Source organism: Botryllus schlosseri, chromosome 1 (genome assembly GCF_051294905.1).
Source record: "Botryllus schlosseri isolate E-star chromosome 1, Bs_hap1, whole genome shotgun sequence".
NCBI lineage: Eukaryota > Metazoa > Chordata > Ascidiacea > Stolidobranchia > Styelidae > Botryllus > Botryllus schlosseri.
This window is the reverse complement of record NC_137236.1, coordinates 5427209-5448494: the sequence shown is the minus strand read 5'-3', so window position 1 is coordinate 5448494 and position 21286 is coordinate 5427209. Positions and strand designations below refer to the sequence as shown.

Here is a 21286-nt window from a genome sequence, read left to right as displayed (position 1 = left end):
TTACGTGCCCTTTATTTTCCTATACAACAGCTCACTCAGCGCTACTGGTAAATCTGATTACGTGGGCTGAGAGGATAAAAAGTTTATAGCGACTTATATATGTAAATACCACCTATCCATTCATGCATTATAGAAAATTTTGGTACCTAGGGCGACCAGGCCACACAAACTTTGCTGACCATCGAAATCACGCTATGGGGTTCTTGGGGGCGAAGTCCTCAGAAGTTTGGTTTATCACGTTATGGGTGCGCAAGGCAATCGTTTTTAGGGGGGTGGACGAAGTGCTGTTACGGCCCTCCCTCTTACTCATTGTCTTTATTACATTCCTTACAATATGAAGTTGGGGGGCGCTGGAGCACGATAATTTTTGAAAGGGGGCGCTGGAGGAAAAAAGGTTAAGAACCACTGGTCTAGAACCACCGCGAACAATGTTACCTTGATATCTCTGTGAATAATCTTACGATCGTGAAGGTAAACAACTCCAAGCAGAATCTGTCGCATGTAATAACGAGTCTGCTTCTGTGATGACGCGTCTTTTTTTGTCCAGATTCATCGACCACTGTCAATAGATACCAAAGCTAATCGGATTGATAGAATGAAATCAACAGCAGTATTTGTTGGGTACATTTAAATCAGTGGTTCTCAACCGTTTTGAGTTCGAGTGCAGGTGAAAATTCAACAACAAATTTTGCATATCGGTGAACGTTCTAAGTTAGAAACTTCATATCACGCTGCCATTTTGATATTTGACTTATTATACGTAGGGCTGTGCAAAATGGAATACAAGACTGATTTAAAACTGAACCCAGTATTAGCCTTCGAGTCAAATCGAGTATTCCTGTAAACCTCATCATGTCATGAGAACATCGTGAATGATGTATAAAGTTCAAATAATGACCTTTGATGCAACCACAAAGAGTGCAATCCCAGTTTTGCATCCATTAAAGATTATTTGGCAATTTTTGGACAGCAGATATTTCATTGCAGTTTTTGACAATGCTGTCGGTTGATCAAGATTCCACAGCTGTGATTTCCAGTAACCAGTGCAGCTTTGTACTACATGTTTCGTATGCTGCGTACGTCCAATTCAGGTTTACAGCCTTCCACAGTGAGAAATACTGTCGAAACCATAATTATCTTTGGTAAATCAACTCTCAGCTTGGTTTATTAGGAATCATTTTGACTCTTGTGGCAGAAAGTGTATCATTCCAGTATACTCAAACAAAATTCATGGCTCACACCTCGACTCGAAGCACTAGAATTGATACTCGATTCAGATCCGAGTACTCAGCTGGATAAATTTTTCCAAATTAGATTAAAATGATGGCTACCGTTCTTTTTCAAATGTGCTTAGAATTAGAATTACAGCTAAGTAATTTTCTCACAAATCAGAGAAGAATTACTAAATTTGCAGAAGTAATACACCCAAATTCAGTACACTTGATATCAATTAGTTGTGAACGTCTGCCAGAAATGAACATTACAATAGCTGCAATAGCTGATGCAATTGCGACCTCCACAGTTTGAGAGACATTACAGTTTCAACAAGGAAATGCTTTTACCTTTTTTAGCACAAACTCGAGAACGATGTCGACAAAAACCTTTTCTTGGAAGAATCCAAAAAATCCAACGACATGCTTGTGATTCAAACTGCGATGGAGATGATCTCTTGAGATATATTGTCTTTCTGGTGATCATCCGCGAGCACTGCCTGGAATTCAGATACAGGGTGCTAGATTCAGTTGCGGATTTTGAAAAGTGAGTAGTTCTAGTTCTATTTGTGTATGAAGTTCAGTATTTCGTATCATCAGTTAGGCATATTAGTTGGTTAATTAGGGATCTTTAACCCGGACTTGAGAAGAATTGAGTCACTAAAACTAATCAAAAATGGTCATTCTATTTCAGCAGTTCCGTATGCGGCCCTATGCGAATGTGTTTAGAGCTAGGTCTAGAGATGAATTTTACAATCAGGAGATATTTACAGTTCATGAGTGTCAGGAGATGAGGTTTATTTAAATAAGTTGTAATTATAGCCAGGCCGATGATATCGTTTGGTCAGTCATATCGAGTCTATAGTAGAGCTGGAACTATATCGGCTATGAGAGGTAATAATATCGGCAATTTTTGTGACGTCACGACATGGTAACAGGGAAAACTATTATTTGCGATTTCTACTCAAGCATTAGCAGAAGTATTGATTTCAAAGCAAGTATTCTAGAACTAGTTTTACCGAAAAACTGAACTGTTACATATCATGGCCATGTACAGTACATATTGAGTGACTTGAGAAATACTGCAAGTATACGGCAAAACCTACTCGAGTATTCTGAATAAATGATGTAGGCTCCTATTGTTACTGACTGCCTCCTCATACGGATGCAGTCTTTCCAGTATGTTTCATGTCCAAGTCCAGCAACGGCCCTAAAGTTGTTCAAATACACGCTCTGAAGGTTTGGAAATGTGCCTTAAGCTAGTTGCCATATATTGTTTCAATATCGGCCAAATCTATCGTGGTTATCAGTGAAAGTGCTACTTATCAGTATTGCCTTGAAAATATGATATCGGTCTGGCTTTAGCTGTAATAAATGAGACTCGAAACGTGATACTCGATTCAGAATCGAATCAAACACGAAGTCTAATTTGCTAAGAGCTAGAAAAAAATCTTACTGCAGATACTTTATAAAGCCTTCGCTGTAGTTGGCTTTACGACAACCTGGACGTCAGGTCAAGCAGGTTGTAGGCAGTTTCTGTGGAATGTAGCCGTTGAAATACTCGCTCTGCAGCACTTTCTTTACAGAGGGTCGTTGAGAGCGGTCGCATGCCAACATTCTAGTGACAAATCACAGATATTAACAAAATCACAACTAGTAGCTCATATTTTTATGAGATTGTTCAGGAATCATGATTTGTGGATTTAAAACCATAATATCAATCAATATTTGGATTTGAAATAGTTACCTATTCCCGTGGTTCGATAGGAAGAGATTCAAGTATCAGGATAAACCTATTTGTAGACTTGATCAACTAGAAAATTTTCAGCTTTTCCAAATTTGATTACGAATGAAATCACAGCTGCCAAGTTTTTTTTATCCATACTAGAGTTGAATTAGAATTATAGATAGACAGCTTTTCCAAATCAGAAAATTACATGATAGCAATGTTCCCTCTACATTTTGACGAGTCTGCTCAGACCTTTGGACAATATTGCGTAACGACTAACAACAAAAGGTCATCACTTCGGATTTTTTGTGCACAACATAGATTTTCTGTGCGCAGAGACCGTCTCATCACTGCGAATTTGCGCACGTGCGCAGCTTAGAGGGAACATTGAATGACAGCTACACAGTTTTTTACGAATTAGATTTGAATTTGAGTTAAAGCCAGATAGATTTTCTCTAAATCAGTGTAGAATGATAGCGACACAGATTTTTCAAAATTAGATTAGAATTAGAATTACTGAATTTACAAAACTTGGACATGGAATGAAGTTCAGTTGATATCAAATCAGAGTTTATTCTAATAAGCGCGAGAATGCAAATGTCTGTACAGCAAACTTGGTTGGTTTCACGAGATGCACTTCTACTCTAGCAATTTCAGGAAAACCAGAAATTAGATTATTGAAAGCATTGAAAAATTTGACAAACTACATTAGAATTAGATTACAGGCATTCGCTCGAATTAGTTTTACTAGTCAACTACACTACAATTATTACCTTGATACCTCTTACAAACGTGAAGATAACGACTAAAATCAGAATCTGTCCCATGCAATAACGAGTCTCCGGTGATGGCACATCTTTTTTCTAGACAACAACTGGAAACATAAAATAAAGGTAATCCGATTGACAGGATGAAAACAACAATATTATTTGTTGGGAACATCTAAATCATGGGTTCTCAACTTTTTTGACTTGTCGGGCCCGTAAAATTCGACAAAATTTTTTTTAATCGATGAAGCTTCCCAATTCAAAAGTTCATTTCATGCTGCCTCTTTGATATCTGACTTGTTATAAGTAGGGCTGGGTAATATAGAGTCGAGGCTTCGAGTCGAGTGTTCGAGTAGAGCTTATTATGATGCCATACCAGTGTTGATGACGTGGAAAGTTCAAATATGCAGCCTAACTACAACCAATATAACGCCAGTCCTACATCACATTAAATACAATTTTGCATTACTTTGACCACACCTATTTTATTGCAATTTGCGACTATGCTGTTTGTTGATCACGACTTCATAGATATGTCATTTCAAGTAATATGCGTGCATGCCCGTGCCACATGTTAAGTATGTTACGATACGACCAATGCAGGTTTACAGCTTTACACAGTGGACAAGAGTATGGAAGCAATCATTTTCATTGATCAATCAACTCTGAATGACAAGGAGCGCAGGATTTCAGTGTTGGAGCCGATCGTTTCTCACTATTCGACTCGAATTATTAAAAATAATGCGCAATTCAGATTCAAGCATACGACCCGATTCATTCCGCACAGCCCAAGTGCAAACAATCTTCTCGGCAACGTCACATACGAGCAAAAGTCGTAATTTGGAACTATCATATCTCTAGTACTTGACTCATTTGAGATTAGCATGGATTTCAAGATATCGGCCAGATTTGTGTCAATATCATTTGACAAACTTGATTTTCACAGAGAATGTTTGATATTCTTCAGTTGTCGGGACAGTCATGAATGGCATAAAATCTCTGCTTTGTACAAGTAGGCCTACATCTAAGAGGGAAGTTGATTCAAAATGAAATCAATTACTGATTACATAAATACCAACCCATATTTATAGCAGACTTCAAAGTTGGATTGTTATGCATCAATTTCATGAGCTGAGCATCCAATTCTGCCACATGAAAGTCCGACGATTGATCACTACAGATGATGGTCGCCTCTTGTTTGTCACATATGTGCTTCCGTGTCTCTGTATAATTAGTACTTGTCAAGTAAAGAAATAAGTTGATAAAACTTCGAAATAATAGCGCTGCCATTGTGACGGGGGCTGGAAAAATTCATTTTCTTCGCAAACTCAATATTAGGTTAAAATGTGGATTGAACGGTTTTATGATCTCGTAAAAAGACAGAGTATATACTCGGTATGGAGCCAGACAAGAACTCGCATTCACACAGCTTGTTGGCAGGATGCAGGCTACAAGAACACCCTAACTTGACGCTTGATACTTACCTTCTTAATCCAATCACCAAGATGCTGGATTTTGCCGAGCCTCGCTGATAATATCGTTAGAAGTCTCTGCAATATGCAATATTTAAGGCTGGGCACAATGATTCAAGTGGAGTAATGAGAGATGATTTTTCAAGCACCGAAATGATACAATCCTTGATACTCGACAAAAAATTGTAGTATTGGCAGCACTGCCCACTCGGGTTGTTCAAAAAAACTTTTTTCATATTCCGCGTATTCACGGATTAAATTGTAAGATCGCCTAAAAAAGGCTGCACACAAAATTTGACTCAATTCCAACCAGCCAAAGTCACGGCAGAGCCAAAAACATTTTTTGAATTTATTAAAAATAAAATTAATTTTTTCTAAATTTAATTGTCAACCCCATGAAATTGTTAAGTTGTCTAAAAAACGATGCAAAGAAATTTGATGCAATTCCAAACCATAGAAGCAAAGTTATTTGAGTTTTTTACCCAATCAATCATTCTGGGATTACCCACCATGAATGCTATTTTTGCAAATCCGAAATTTTCAACTGCAACTACTTCACTACTACTGGTTGGGAGTGAGCAAAATTGTTGTGCTTCATTCTTTTCGGCAACATGACAATTTCATGGGATTGCCAGCAAAAATTGAAACATTTTTTTCATTGTTTTGAACCCGAATATATTTGGCTGAAATGTATATTGAAGTTCTGTACCTCCAAGAAGCACTTCAACTATTTTTTGAATGATTTAAAAAAAAACTCAATTGGCTCTGCCGCGGCTTCGGCTGGTTGAAATTGAGCCAAATTTGGTGTGTAGTCTTTTTAGACAACCTAACAATTTAATCGGTGAATCCTGTGAATCCTTAGAATCCGAAAAAAAACGTAATTTTTGAACAACCCTACTGTCCACTGTGGAAGCCTTGAAATGTCGATTGGTCGTGTCAGAGCATACAAAACATGCGGCACCAATCTATGCAAGCTAATGGAAATGACATTTCGGTGAAGATGTGATCAACACACAGCATTGTCACGAAATGCAATGAAATAGGTGTGTTATGACATCATATTGAGTGATACTCGAAAACTCATCTCAAATTTCCAATACGGGATTCAGATTCAATTCACTCAGTTGCTCGAATCTTCCCAGTTCAACCACTGATACCCGTAGGAATCCATTTTAAGAAATTTCCAAATGAATGTTTTTATATACTCACAAAACACAGCTCAGCGATCAGGTCTCCACATCGTAACTGTGCCCATTCTTTCCGATAACTTGCGGAGCAATATAATTGGGGGGCGGCAAAAATTATTTTTTGTTTGGCCGACTCTGGTAGCCAGAATGACATCTCGTCGAAATCTTCAACCCTCACCTCCATATTGTTCAGCGAATAGATTCCAAGCTGTCAATACAAATTTTATATTCAATTACTCGGGTATACAGATTTGTATAAACTACCAACAAACTACTAACTACTGCCATTATGAGGAATTCTGGTTTCAGTTACGTAATATAATAGTTGTTCTAGTTGTAGAATCTCGAATCTTGAATAGCGAATGGTTCTACTTCAAGTTGTGCATTTAAAAAAAATGTAGCTGTAGACAACTAGAAGACGTATGTCGTCATGATACTTAGTACACTGTTGCATGATATTATTGCAGCCTTTGCTATCTCAGAGCAGGGTTGTAACCAAGTCACAAGTCAATCTCACTTCCATAGTTTTGACTCGAGTCATTTCGAGTCATTTCAATTCATCGCCGAGTCAAGTCCGAGTCCAAGTCAGCTCTGTAGAGAGCCGAGTATAAATCATAGTGTTTTGACTCGAGTCCGAGTCCAAGTCATCATGTTCACGGTTCAGTTATCAGTAAAATCGCGTTCACTTTTTCAACTCTCCTCGAGAGATATAGAATGGCTGGCATTCATAATATGGTTATTTTCCTCAGTTCAACAGTTTCTGGCCCTATTTTCAAGTATCAGGACTGCTATATGAAATACCAATTATGTGGTGACTTTACTATACCACGGAGTTACAGTGACAGTCCTAGTCATGAGTCAAGTCATTTCACTCATTTGAACAACTCACACGAGTCAAGTCGAGTCACCAAAAAAACGCGACTTGAGTTTGACTCGAGTTGAGTCATGACTCGAGTCATTACAACCCTGGCTCAGAGTCACCACGTCAAACAGTATTATAGGCCTGGTTGAGTATTGGGGGTCGAAACCACTCCCGTTTCAAACTCGAAACCTCGTCAGTTTGAGATGCCAATTCTATCTCCGATATTTCTTAGCTCGTTGGTTATTCTGTCACTAAACAATCATGAGCGAGTTGTGTAGTAGTTAGTTAGAAGCAGATTTTCAATGCTCGTTGGTTCTAGCAGAGAATTTGGAAAAGTGAGCAATTCTATTTATTCTTGCACATGATGAAAATCCAGTAGTTTGTACGAGTACACTTCAGAGAGCTTGTAGCGCCAACAATCACTTTACGTTATTGGTAGCCTACATAATGGGCATTATTTTATCCCTAAATTGGCAAACCAATTATCAGTCGGCTCTGGTTTTGACATAATTTTGACATAATATTTATGAATGCACTACTGCATACAATGTTACCTTGATAGCTCTGTGAATGATTTTACAATCGTGACGATAAACAACACCTAGTAGAATGTGTTGTGTGATAACGAGTCTCCGGTTCTGTGATGGCGCACCTTCTTCTGTAAACTTCCATCAGCGACTGACAACAAAAATATAAGGTAATTGGTTTGCTAGAATGAGAAAAACAATATTATTTGTTGGACACACCTAAATCAGTGGTTGTCAACCTTTTTCAGTTAGATGGACGGTCAAATTCAATAACAGTTTTTGCAGAGCGGTGAACCTTCCAATCTATAAATTTCATTTAATATTTGCTTTTTGATACTGAACGTAATATAAATAGGGCTGGCCAAAATAGAGGACCTGAGTGATTAGATTATGAATCGAGTAATGAGTTTGAGCCACTCATTTAACGTCATAGCAACATCACAAAGAATATAATGCCGATTCTAGTCACATTATAAAGATTATTTGGCAGTATTATGACCTTACCTATTTCATCGCACTATGTGACAATGCTTTTGGTTGATCACGACTTCACAGAAATGTCATTTTCAGTAATGTGAGTAGCTTTGTACTACAATGTTTTGTATGCTGCAATACGACCAATCGAGGTTTACCGCTTTTCAAAGTGAGAAATATTATCGGAATTATAATTCCCATTGGTTCAGTTCAGCTTATTGGTAATATATACGGCAAGTTTTTGCAACTTTTGCAACTTTTTTTACAGCTTCCGGCAGCTTCCTAAATAGTCGTAAGATATGTAGAATGCTGTTTTAAGCTGTTTGAAGGAATCTCACAATGCAACTTTCTCGATTTTTCATGAAAGTATTTTCGATTTTGGTGAAATAAACGACCAAATCCGACTGAAACACCGTAAATCAGCACCGAAGTAACGCTTTTACGGGTATTTCGGGAGCTTAGCCGGAAAATTGACCCTTTTTTAGTCAATCTGGGAAGTTGACCTCTTTTTTTAGTCAACCAAGCAAAATGTTGTCAAAATGCAACTTCGGCAACTTTTTTCAAAAATAAATGTAACTTTCCAGGGATTTAACAGCAACAAAAACTTGCCCTAGAATATAATTTTTCCCTTTTGTGGCAGGGAGCGTATATTGTCAGTACCGTACGCGAAACAATCAGTTCCTACTACTCGACTCAAATGATTAGAATTGATACTCGATTCAGATTTGAGTCATCACATCATTGTGACCAGCCCTAGTGATCATAGTTGTGTCAGTAAAAAATGATCATATGATCCAAAGTAAATTGGACATATATTGAACACATTCATCCAAATAAGATTTGAATTTAATTACCTAGTTGGGAAAAGAAACCAAGTTCAGTTCATGTCAAATCGGACTTGATTATCATAAGCATGAGAATAGTTCACCAATCTTGACTCGTTTCACACTACATATGTAGAATTAGTTGAATAATTAGATTTGAATTACATCACAAGTACTTCGCCCTATTTAGCCTAATCTATTACGGTATACAACAATAATGATCTGGTTGTCAAAGTCTGCTGGTCATGAACATTACTGATCTAATGCATCTTCGACCGGCACAGTTAGAGGTAGGCCTACATTACGTTTATAATGAGGAAATGGTTTTTCCCTTCTTCTGCACTAGATACTCAAGAACGACGTAGACAAAATCTTTGTCTTTGAAGAATCTGTGAAATCCAACGGTGTTTGTGATTCATACTTTGACGGAAACTGATCTCTCGACACATTTGTCTTTCTCATGCTGCTTCACAAGCAATGCCTGAAATTCAGATACCAGCTTTAGTTGCAGATTTTAAAAAGTGAGTAGTTCTGGTTCTGGCAGCGTATGTAAAATATTTTAGTTGCCGATCGTTTGTCGTGAATCATGATAACGGTTTTCCCCTGTGTGATGTTGTTGCAACAGTCTCAGAGTCATCAGTACTAATAATGGTTAAGGCCCGGGGAGGGGGGGGCAAAACCCACTTGAGTAGTCCATAAAAGTAGAAGCACTATTGCTACGGACCGACTCTGCTTACAGGCGTTCAGATGTAAAGTTCAAATAAATGCTCTGAAGGTAGGGAAATATGTGTTAAGCTAGTTGCCATATTATTTCGATATCGGTGGAATATTTCGGAGTTAACGGTGAAGGTGCTACTTATTATTATTCGCTCAAAACTATGATATCCATCGGGCTCTAGTTATGATGAATGAGACTCAAGTATACGACTCGATGATTTTTACTCAATTCAGAATCGAATCAAATCAGGAACTTGATTTTGCCAAGACCTATGAAAAAACTCACTGTTGAAACTCTGCAGAGAATGCCTTTGCAGCAGTTGGCTTTCCGAAATTCTAGGCGCCATGGTCTAGCAGCCTTTGGGCATTTTCTGAGGAATGTAGGATGTAGCCGTTGAATGGTTGAAAGACTCGCTCGCCAGCACTTCATTTACAAACGCTCATTGAGACGGGTTGCTTGCCAATATTCTGGTGATAAAATCACAAATGGTAATCAAATCACAGATAGTAACTCGCACTTTTATAAATATTTTTGGGAATAGGATTTGTGGATTTCAACCTATAATACAAATTAGGATTTGAAATAGTAAGGAAGGAATTCAAGTATCAGGATAAACGTATTTGCAGACTTGGAAAACTGGAAAATTTTCAGATTTTTTAAATTGGACTAGGTTTAGCATTACAGATACAAAGTTTTTTCCATGTTAGAGTATTTTATAATGATATCTAGACAGTTATTTCCAAACAGTTTTTCTCCAAATTACACTATAATTAGAATGGTGGCTGCACAGATTTTTCAAAATGATTTGAAATAGAATTGCTGAATTCGCCAAACCTTGGACATTGAATGGAGTTCGAATAATATTAGATCACTATTCATTCTCATAAACACAAGAATGGCAAATGTCTGTATAACAAGCTTGGCTTGTTTCACACTACCGTATACACTTCACCTGTATCGATTGCAGGAAAACCATAATTGGCTTCGAATTGAGATTACAGGCATTCGCTCTAATCAGTATAATTAGTAATAACTAGTTGCCCATGTCTTGAGTGCTGTGAAAAACAAGAAGTCCATTGGTTTTGACCCCCTCTGACCTAGTGCAACGTAGTACTGCAAGCAAGGTTACCTTGATATCCGTGTGAATGATCTCAGAATCGTGAAGATAAACCACTGCAAGCAGAATCTGTTGCATGTAATAACGGGTCTCTGGTTCTGTGATGACGCGGCTTCTTTTGTAAACTTCCATCAGCGACTGACAATAAAATACAAAGACAATTGGATTGCTAGAAGGAAATCAAAAATATTATTTGTTGATAGCCTAATATCTAAAAGAAGCTTCCATTATAGCATTAAGTTGACAATCTCGATGAATACAATGAAGTCTTTGACTGAATGCACTTTTGAAATATGTGATTCAGAATGTGCTATGCGGGGTCGGCCAAAGTCAATTGGCGAAAGTCGAATAGGTCTGCCTGAGTATTCAATTCCGAATCGTGTATTCAATGATAGTCATTTAGACGTCATATGAATATGAATGCTCTGCGGAGTTCAAATATGCACCTTTTAAGCGACCACCAAGAATATAATGTCAGTTCTACATCACATGGATTAAAGATAACTTGGTCGTTTTCGACCGTACCCATCTCACTGTACTTTGTGACAACACTGTGGGTTGGGTAACGCGAGTAGCTTTGTACACATGTTCCGTATTCTGTGACACGACCAATCAAGGTTTATAGATATCCACACTGTATTTACACTAAGTTTGGCTTGTTTACCACTATACGTATACAGTTTTCCTGTAATATGTCAGGTAAACCAGAAATGATATTAAAATACCAACATACATGCATTTCTCAAATTATATATTCTTTTATTACTGGCATTTGGCCATAATTAGTCTAATTAGACAACCAGAATTATCTAGTTTTCCAAGTCTGCCAGGTAATGAGCCTCACAAAGCTGATGCAATTGCGACCACCGCAGTTAGACGTACATGACAGTTGTATCGCTTACCGGTACCCTTCTTTTGCACAACTCAAGAACAATGTAGACAGAAACCTTGTCGTGGAAAGATCTGTGAAATTCAACTTCGTGTTTGTGATTCAATCTGCGATGGAGACTGATCTCTTGATACATTTTGTCTCTCTCATGCTCATACAGAGCAGTGCCTGAAATTTAGAGTTGTAAAAATTACCAGTCTATTTAGTTGACGGTCAACTGACTAACTGTATTTAGAGTAGTTCTAGTTGCACATTTCATAAAGTGAGTAGTTCTAGTTCTAGGGGCAAGTTTTTGTTTAAGTAAGTAGTTCTAGTGAGCAGTTCACGTCTCTAATTGTGTGTTGTGAAAAGGGAGCAGTTCTAGTCTTGAGTGAGTTGTAGTTCTAGTTGCAATAAATATGTATTTGATTTGTATTCAAATGTGGCGTTATATGGCATGTTGGGAAAATAGACAGAAACAACAAAATTATTCAGCCCTTCAAACACTATTACACTTTAACCCAGACTTGGGATGAAGAGAAACACTAAAGCTAACCAAAATGCAATTCTACATGAGCTGTTCAATACGTGGCCCTAGGCGGACTTAGTCTTGAACTCTGACTAGAAGCTGAATTGTAGAATCTAACGACATTGCAAACACAATAGTGCCCAAGTGAAAGTCTGCTTCATTGTGTTAGATTGGATTTGAGAATGACAACTTGCAAGCTTTAGACCAAATCCTTGTTTTCGACACAGTTAACAAAAGATGGCATTGGTGCATACAACATAGTCACATAGATTCCTTGCGTCAACAAACATGACTCACCTTAGGCACAATTTTACAAGCGAAATCTTCTTTTGTTTGGACTTCCGTGATTTCACAGCATTTCACAAACCCCCCTTTGCCAAGAAATCAACCTCTTTGTATCGTTTCCCAGTAGAATCATCACACACGACTCTGGCGATTGTCAACTTGATCTTACATTATCGTGAAATAAAACACAAATCAGCCTGCAAAATGTAATGTCGTGCAATAACAGATACTGAAACTGATATGGTCTAATAAGGTTGATCAATAATAACTCATTTGGTAACATTTTACTGGCTAGTTGATAAAAATGTTTTATTGTCTAAAACTATGCATAACAGACTTGATTCATACTTGTAGTTCAAAGACTTGACTAGAAGACTAGAACTGGAACTAGAAGCCCAGGGTAGCCTACATCTCTGTTACTGTTAGTCCGACTGGAATCTCGGCAAGTTTTGCCTAATATAACAGTAAGCCGCTGGCGGGGAATTGTGTGAGCACAGGACACAGATTCCATACAAGTATGTTACTGCTAGTATAGCGACGACTCCCAGTCCGAGCTAGCAATGGGCCATTATTGCTAATGGCTGGCTGCAAGAACATCACACAACAGAACACGGATATCACGATTCCTGTTAAATTACGACAAATGTTCTCTATATAGCGCTTGGATAAATAATATCTTTTTTAGGCACTTCTTCGTTATTCCCCACACATCGAAAAAATGATCCCCATGACACCAATAAATGTTTCCCCATGAACATAAACAGAAAAATTTATAAACGTCAAAATGAATTGTTTTTCGCGTTGGGGTGGGATAGACGGATATTAGGGTTGAGGAGAGGGGAGATATTAGGGTTTGGGGAGAGGGGGATATTAGGGTTACGTGAGGGGGATATTAGGGTTGGGGGAGAGGGGGATGTTAGGGTTAGGAGGGTTAGGGTTATGATTAGGGTTAGGGGAGGTGGGATATTAGGGTTAGGGGAGGTGGAATATTAGGGTTAGGGGAGGTGGGATATTAGGATTAGGGGAGGTGGGATATTAGGGTTAGGGGAGGTGGGATATCATGTCCCTAACCCTCTTCTCCAACCCTAATATCACCCCTCTCCCCAACCCTAACATCCCCCTCTCTCCAACCCTAAATCCCGCCTCCCCTAACATCACCCTCTCCCTCAACCCTAATATTCACGTCCCCTAACCCTAATATCCCACCTAACCTAACCCCTAACCCTAATATCCCACCTCCCCCAACCCTAATATCCCACCTCCCCCAACCCTAATATCCCACCTCCCCTAACCCTAATATCCCATCTCCCCTAACCTAACCCTAATATCCCACCTCCCCCAACCCTAATATCCCACCTCCCCCAACCCTAATATCCCACCTCCCCTAACCCTAATATCCCACCTCCCCTAACCCTAATATCCCACCTCCCCTAACCCTAATCATAACCCTAACCCTAATATCCCACCTCCACTAACCCTAATATTCCACCAACCCTAATCATAACCCTAACCAAACCCCTAACCCTAATATCCCACCTCCCCCAACCCTAATATCCCACCTCCCCTAACCCTAATATTCCACCTCCCCTAACCCTAATATCCCACCTCCCCTAACCCTAATCATAACCCTAACCCTCCTAACCCTAACATCCCCCTTTCCCCCAACCCTAATATCTCCCCTCTCCTCAACCCTAATATCCGTCTATCCCACCCCAACGCGAAAAACAATTCATTTTGACGTCTATAAAATTTCACATGTTCATGGGAATCATTTATTGGTTTCATGGTGATCACTTCTGGATGTGTGGGGAATAACGAAGAAGTGCCGATATATCTTCGAAAGATTACCAGTGAACCCAGCCCTCGGTGAACCCAGCCTTACAAACTCGGCCCTCGGGAACTTTTGTAATTAAGTGTATTAACAAGTATTATTATGAACTAATAAACTAATAATGTTATTATCAACTGATTTGTCGATCTTGTAAGGAGGTCAGGGCATGCGTAGATCACGCAGTCATTGAAATGCGATGTGTGCAGCATGTGATGTGGTGGCACATTGATTGTGGGATTACCAGTGAACTCAGACCTCGGTGAACTCAGCCTTACAAACTCGCCTTCTGTGAACTCGGACCTCGGTGAACCCGGCCCTCGATGAATTCCGCCCTCGGGAAATTTTGTATTCACCGGCAACCCTAATATCCCCCCTCCCCCAACCCTAATATCACACCCCCGGCAACCCTAATATCCCACCTCCGGCAACCCTAATATCCCACCTCCGGCAACCCTACTATCCCACCTCCATCAACCCTAATATCCCCCCTCCCCCAACCCTAATATCCCACCTCCGGCAACGATTACCAGTGAACCCAGCCCTCGGTAAACCCAGCCTTACAAACCCAGCCCTCGGTAAACCCAGCCCTCGGTGAACTCGGCCCTCTGCAACTTTTGTAATTAAGTGTATTAACAAGTATTATTATGAATTATTAAACTAATAATGTTATTATCCACTGATTTGTCGATCTTGTAAGGAGGTCAGGGCATGCGTAGATCACGCAGTCACGGCGTGATCAGATCACGATTGCGCCAAGCGCGGCCTTACAAACTCGGCCCTCGGTGAACCCGGCCCTCGGGAAATTTTGTATTCACCGGCAACCCTAATATCCCCCTCCCCCAACCCTAATATCCCACCTCCACCAACCCTAATATCCCCCTCCCCCAACCCTAATATCCCCCCTCCCCCAACCCTAATATCCCCCTCCCCCAACCCTAATATCCCACCTCCACCAACCCTAATATCCCCCCTCCCCCAACCCTAATATCCCCCCTCCCCCAACCCTAATATCCCACCTCCGGCAACCCTAATATCCCACCTCCCCCAACCCTAATATCCCACCTCCACCAACCCTAATATCCTACCTCCCCCAACCCTAATATCCCCCCTCCCCCAACTCTAATATCCCCCCTCCCCCAACCCTAATATCCCACCTCCAGCAAACACCATGAATACCACAAAACAAACAAGTAGAGTATGTGAGCGTCGCGTTATCTCCCCCGCTTACTCAATCCGTGAATACAGAATTTCCCGAGGGCCGAGTTCACCGAGGGCTGGGTTTACCGAGGGCTGGGTTTGTAAGGCTGGGTTTACCGAGGGATGGGTTCACCGGCAACCCTAATATCCCACCTCCGTCAACCCTAATATCCCACCTCCGGCAATCCTAATATCCCAACTCCACCAACCCTAATATCCCACTTCCACCAACCCTAATATCCTACCTCCGCCAATCGTAATATCCCAGCTTCAATTCAAAATAGTTCGGGGGCGGAATTCACCGAGGTCCATAGTATTCGAGAAACACCATGAATACCACAAAACAAACAAGTAGAGTATGTGAGCGTCGCGTTATCTCCCCCGCTTACTCAATCCGTGAATACAAAATTTCCCGAGGGCCGATTTTGTAAGGCTGGGTTCACCGGCAACCCTTCGAAAAGGTTATGATACCGTGCACTGACATTCTCCAGCACTTGTTCAGTACGCCTTTACACATTAAGAAGTGATCCCCATGTTCACCACCAATCGGCGTTCCCAAAAATACTTTGACTGGTACACGAACGCAAATGAAATATCTGACACTGTCACATATTTGTTTTAGCGATCGGAAATGATGTAGGCTATTGTTTGCGCACATTCACAAGGTGCATTGCATTTCACAATTGAAATGCAACTCAATTGGCGTGTCAATTAAGAGAAATAATCCAGGTGAAAGAGATGAGAAAATAGGGAGCACTTAAATATCAAGCAAAAACTATAACTGTCAGCATGTTCACGGGGTGCATTGCTTGGAGGTAATCATGGGGAACATTCCCCAATGTGTGCAGTATACCAAAGAAGGTATTGCAGCATGTGCAATTGTGCATAAGTTGGCTTATTTTCAAAATCTTCAAACTTATTGTTGTCGTATAAAGCTTGTATCCCTGGAAGTATTGATGTTTGTCTCATGCTGTTTGGTTCAAGTTGCATTATGATTTGTGTTAGAAGCATATAGAGCTGCTTAATTGTGGTATCTTATTGTTGGTTCTAATATTCAAATTTTCACTGTTGAAAATGTCACCAGTACCGATAGGCACAGGCACAATGATTCCAGTAGCGTACTCGAATGTAGTATTAATTGTGATAATTCAAGTTGAGTATTTAAAGATGATTTTTTCAAGTACGGTACTGTAATCATACACTCCTTGATGCAATACTAAGTGTTGTATTATCACTGCCATACATCAGTGATTGAATTTGTTGGAAGTAAAGCAATCAGTTATTATGAGCTGAATTTCTCTTTTTAAAATCCAAACACTTCCTTATCATGTTTCTATCCAAGTAGGAGGGTCATTACTATTTGAAAATTGGTTTGGTATTTTTCATGCTGCCAAGACAACGCTCGTAAAAATGATTTGAGGAAATGCAAATTAATTCATAGCGAGACTTACAAACGACTACTCACGAGATAATGGTGACAGTCTATGTTTATTAGCACTACATCAGACTTGGACAACTAGATAATTCAAGTTGTGTTATTAGACTACCGTAATTTTCCATGTATAATGCGCAAAATTTTCACGATTTTTTGCCCTAAAATCGGGGGGTGCGTATTATACATGGGAACAACACGCTTGAAAAAAATCTCCCTCGATAAAAACTTGAAATCACACCTATCTTCATTCTTCATGTTTGTTTCCAATCGCGCATCACTTTCAGCCATCACGCGTAGTAATTAGCGAGAAGCGTGTATCCAATTAACGAGAGTCGTGTGCAAGAGCACGCGATCTCCTGCTGAGTTGGTATGCAGTTTGTACGCGAGCGAAATTAGGTCACTAACAGGGATATCTAAAATCCCTGGTCACTAATAGACACTCATGTGTGGCAATTCTCGCCAATTCATCGCGTCAACGACAGGCCTGAACAATCGCATACGCAATTTCTACATACAAAAGAGGCCAGGTGCGCAAGACATAATCGCTTGCGTAATCAGTTGCATCTCCAACAGACCTGCTGCGCATGACATAACCATTAGCTAGGCGCAATCGCATCTATAATAGGCATCGTGCGCAAGATGTCGATTCATTGGCCTAAACTAACTTGCCGCCGGCCTCGCAGGCTTTGGCTGCTATCTACTATCGTTTAGAGACAATACCGTTAATTGTATAATGGTTAGCAATCGCATCTGTAAAAGGTCTCCTCGTGCTCAAGATGTCGTGTCGCTAGCCTGAACTATCGCGCCGCCCGCCTCGCAGGCTTTGGCTGCTATCTACTATCGTTCAAAGACAATCCCGCTAATTGTATAATGATTAGCGATCGTTGTGTAATGATTGTTCAAGAGTTACATCGCAAAACAGAATGACATCGTATACGAAATCGGAACTATTTATGTACTGAAATGCAGTGTGCGTACTATACATGGGTACAGGCTTTTCCCCAGAATTTACATGCTATTTTAGGGGTGCGTTTTATACATGGGGGCGTACTATACTTGGAAAATCACGGTAGCCGAAGTTGGTTTGTAGAAGGGACAAAATACTGAAATATCTGTATGCTGACGCTACATGATGTTCTTGACTGAATATTAAAGAGCCTGAAAAGTGGTTGTTGCTCTCAACGCGATTTGCCTTCCAAGTAGGCCTATTAGTTATTGAAATGTGTAGTCCGATATCAAATTTTATTTTTTCAATCACACGAACTCCAGGGTCACACTGAGCCAGTCTCGGGGGTACGCTGGGGTCAAGACATACACCAGACTCACACAGCTGAAGTCTCTCTTATTTGCAGTAAATGTTCATTAATATTTTTTCTTTTTCTGTGAAAATCATTTTATAATGGTTCTGTAATTTTCAAGTTATTGTTTATGCACAGCTGATTTCGCGCATCAGTATTCTATAGTAATGCATCAGTTGTGTAATGAGATAGATTTTGTTGTTCGTGATTAGGCAAAAATTTGTGGTGTTCCGAAGGCTTGCAGATTACCGTATGAGCTCGCTAAGTTAGTTAGAAAAGGTCAAGCTTTCACAATACCTTGCCTTTTGATTTGATGATAAGTGGGTAGTGAAAGTTTTTATTAATGACCGAGCAGGTGTGTCTTGAAAAGTTGGAGAACTACTGTTCTAGAACAGGGGCTATTTGGGGGGCGCGAGAAATTTTTGTCAATTTTGTCAATGTCTGTATAAATTGTGAATAAACATATTTTTCACAACCATTCTGAAGAGACGATTATTGAAGATTAAACTTAATTCGTATTCTAGAAAACTTGCCAAACTCAACTCCAGCAGTCGCGCTCAACGGAGTATAGGCTGACTTCAACTTCATTTGAGCAAATTTTTGATATTATTTGAAGATTTAGAGCAGCGGTTCTCAACCGGGGGTCCGCGGACCCCTAGGGGTCCGCGAATCAATTTCAGGGGGTCCGCGAGACCTCTAAATTTTTAAAATGGTTGATAACCTAATTTTTATTTTATTTTTTAATTTGAGAAAGCATAAGGAAGTTCCGCACCACAACTGCTGAAACCTCAGGACTCATATCATCATAATGATCGTCTGACATGAGTTGCGTGGAAGTTCATTTTCATTGCCCATTTTCCAATAACCTGCTGATACAAACATATTGCTGTTTAGAGACGTCTTGTTGGGGTTTGAGGTTAAAATAAAAATATGGAGATAGTAACGTCAATCAGGGTGGCTTCGTAATGTCTGCGAAACCTTCTCGATTTGAAGTTGTCATCAAATTAGTGAACAGTCGTTTGAAATGAAAATTTCCGAAGTATTTCCCAAATTTGTCTCAATGCAGGGATTGAAACCTCGCCACGAAATCCATTTATCCTGTGATATACATAACCACTATTTGAACTGCTTCTTGGAGGTACAGAACTTCAATATACAATTGAATAGTATATTCATATTGAAATGAACCCGAATATTTACGGCTGACACCCGTCATAAGTCGGACAATGATATACCTGCTCTTCAATCTCTGCTATCAGATTGTGCGCATTCTTATTGCGGATACCCTATCGACAAGGCTGGTTTTTTGATTAACAAGGACTGTTTCGTTGCTGTCAAAGCATTACGCTCCAACCCTGAAATTCATATCACCAGTTATATTGATATGCAGCCTTGTCGTGTTAATGTTCAATTGTTCCTGGTCGAAAATGTTTGCTCGTAAATATATATGTAGACCCGAACAGAACAAGTCGTTTCATGACAGTCTTTCTCAGGTTGGAAAACTTGGATACATTCTTTGGCGCATATAATTTGTCTACACTTTTAGATTAGGATTTCACTTTGACGGTAGAAACTCTCTGCGAGCCGAATCCGGCCCGCGGTGCGCATGTTACCCGTCCCTGCGCTAGATGCTGGGCGTGATATGTTCATAAAATATATGTTTCTTCATTTTGGTGTCATAAATGTCGCGATCACACTAAAAGTATCGTCGGAAGCGTTATGCGTTAATATTGCATTAGCCTCCATCTATCTTTGCGGAAATAGTTTTCGGCACTCCTCGTTCATATCAAAACGAAGACCCGGATTTTCAAGACACGACCACTTACTTCAAGAAATAAGGCAGCAAATTAGCTTTGAAGTAATGAAAGTTCACCAATTTATACATAAATAGTATAACATTATTTTCAAGAAAAAGCATCATTTTGCTGTTTATCACAAGCCTACAGCTCATATTTGCACAAGACAGACGAAGGTTGCACCATAAAAGAGCTAAAATTGAACTAAAACTTGAGGGGGTCCGCGAGGGTCCGGGGCGGTCAAAAGGGGTCCGCGAAGCGAAAAAGGTTGAGAACCACTGATTTAGAGAAATTCTTACGTGTAAGTCATTCATTACTTTATAGCTTTAACAGTAGACTAAATCTCTGTGCGCTAGGTAGCTGTTGTTGATAGCTGGCGAACTACACTGCCTAAGACAGACTTAGATGCAATATAGGTTGGCCGGTTTCGCCCTCAATTTGGCTACAAATCAACACAATTTAATTCATTTCCAAAACTGATGAAATTTAGCATGACAGGACAGAACGACGCCGTGCTCTCTGTAGTCAGTACCAGTATGAGGATTAGTCTCAGTGCAACCTACCTTGAAATTAATTGATGTCCTTTTCAATGTTTTTTTGTTATTTTCAAACAAGTTTGTCAGCAATGTAAAAGACTAAACAACTGGAATGCGGATTCAAAATTGGCATATGATATACCTCATGTAGCCTATACTATTAAATCAGGGGTGGGGAGCCCGTATGGCCGCATGCGGCCGTAGAAGGGAATTTGTGCGGCCTTCGACGCCTAATTCAATTAGTATGTTGGGCGCAAAAACTATGCAAAACAAATTTGACTCAATTCCAAGCCGTAGAAGTGGAGTTATATCAGTTTTTCTTTGATAATTCTGGGATTGTCCTTGATCAATGGATAATCCATGAATTTTCATCGAAAAACTGGAATAACTCCGTTGAAGACAGCCCAACAATTCCATTCCAATTCCAAAAAATTTGAAAAAAAATTTTTATTGCGTTTCTGGGCAAATTCAAAATTTTATAACTCTACGCAAACCGCGAATATTGGTTGGAATGAAATCAAATTTGGTGTGCGTCGTTTTTTAAGGCAACCTAACGATTTAATCACGTAGCCCGCAAGATTAAGGAAAAAAAGGTTATTTTTGAACAGCCCTACTGTGCATAA

General features: G+C 39.8%; 4 protein-coding genes and 1 long non-coding RNA gene across 6 annotated transcripts in view; 2 read left to right on the top strand and 3 right to left on the bottom strand.

The window, feature by feature from the left end:
* The window catches only part of LOC145436771 (uncharacterized), a 355402-nt gene that overhangs the window by 65517 nt on the left and 268599 nt on the right, over positions 1 to 21286 (top strand). The gene's annotated exons all lie outside the window — the stretch shown is intronic.
* The window catches only part of LOC145441576 (uncharacterized), a 268801-nt gene that overhangs the window by 4468 nt on the left and 243047 nt on the right, over positions 1 to 21286 (bottom strand). The window contains exons 2-7 of the mRNA XM_080319505.1: positions 5192 to 5257; positions 4787 to 4928; positions 3714 to 3803; positions 2668 to 2829; positions 1563 to 1711; positions 436 to 559 (exon numbers count right to left, since the gene is read on the bottom strand). Of these exons, the coding sequence (XP_080175631.1) occupies positions 2792 to 2829; positions 3714 to 3803; positions 4787 to 4928; positions 5192 to 5257 (336 nt within the window). The 3' untranslated portion in view covers positions 436 to 559; positions 1563 to 1711; positions 2668 to 2791. The remainder of the gene's footprint in view (positions 1 to 435; positions 560 to 1562; positions 1712 to 2667; positions 2830 to 3713; positions 3804 to 4786; positions 4929 to 5191; positions 5258 to 21286) is intronic.
* LOC145433781 (uncharacterized) overlaps positions 1 to 21286 on the top strand; it is a 358802-nt gene that overhangs the window by 306620 nt on the left and 30896 nt on the right. The gene's annotated exons all lie outside the window — the stretch shown is intronic.
* On the bottom strand, positions 9033 to 13200 carry LOC145446191 (serine/threonine-protein kinase polo-like). The gene is made up of 5 exons (XM_080324464.1): positions 12583 to 13200; positions 11791 to 11945; positions 10901 to 11026; positions 10057 to 10238; positions 9033 to 9534 (listed from the first exon to the last, which is right to left on the bottom strand). Exons 2-4 carry the CDS (start codon positions 11911 to 11913, stop codon positions 10197 to 10199), a joined length of 291 nt encoding a protein of 96 aa, XP_080180590.1. The 5' UTR covers positions 11914 to 11945; positions 12583 to 13200; the 3' UTR covers positions 9033 to 9534; positions 10057 to 10196.
* LOC145451965 (uncharacterized) lies at positions 13547 to 14054 on the bottom strand. Its single transcript, XR_013919160.1, has 2 exons — positions 13996 to 14054; positions 13547 to 13776 (listed from the first exon to the last, which is right to left on the bottom strand). It is a non-coding gene; the product is annotated as an uncharacterized LOC145451965 (long non-coding RNA).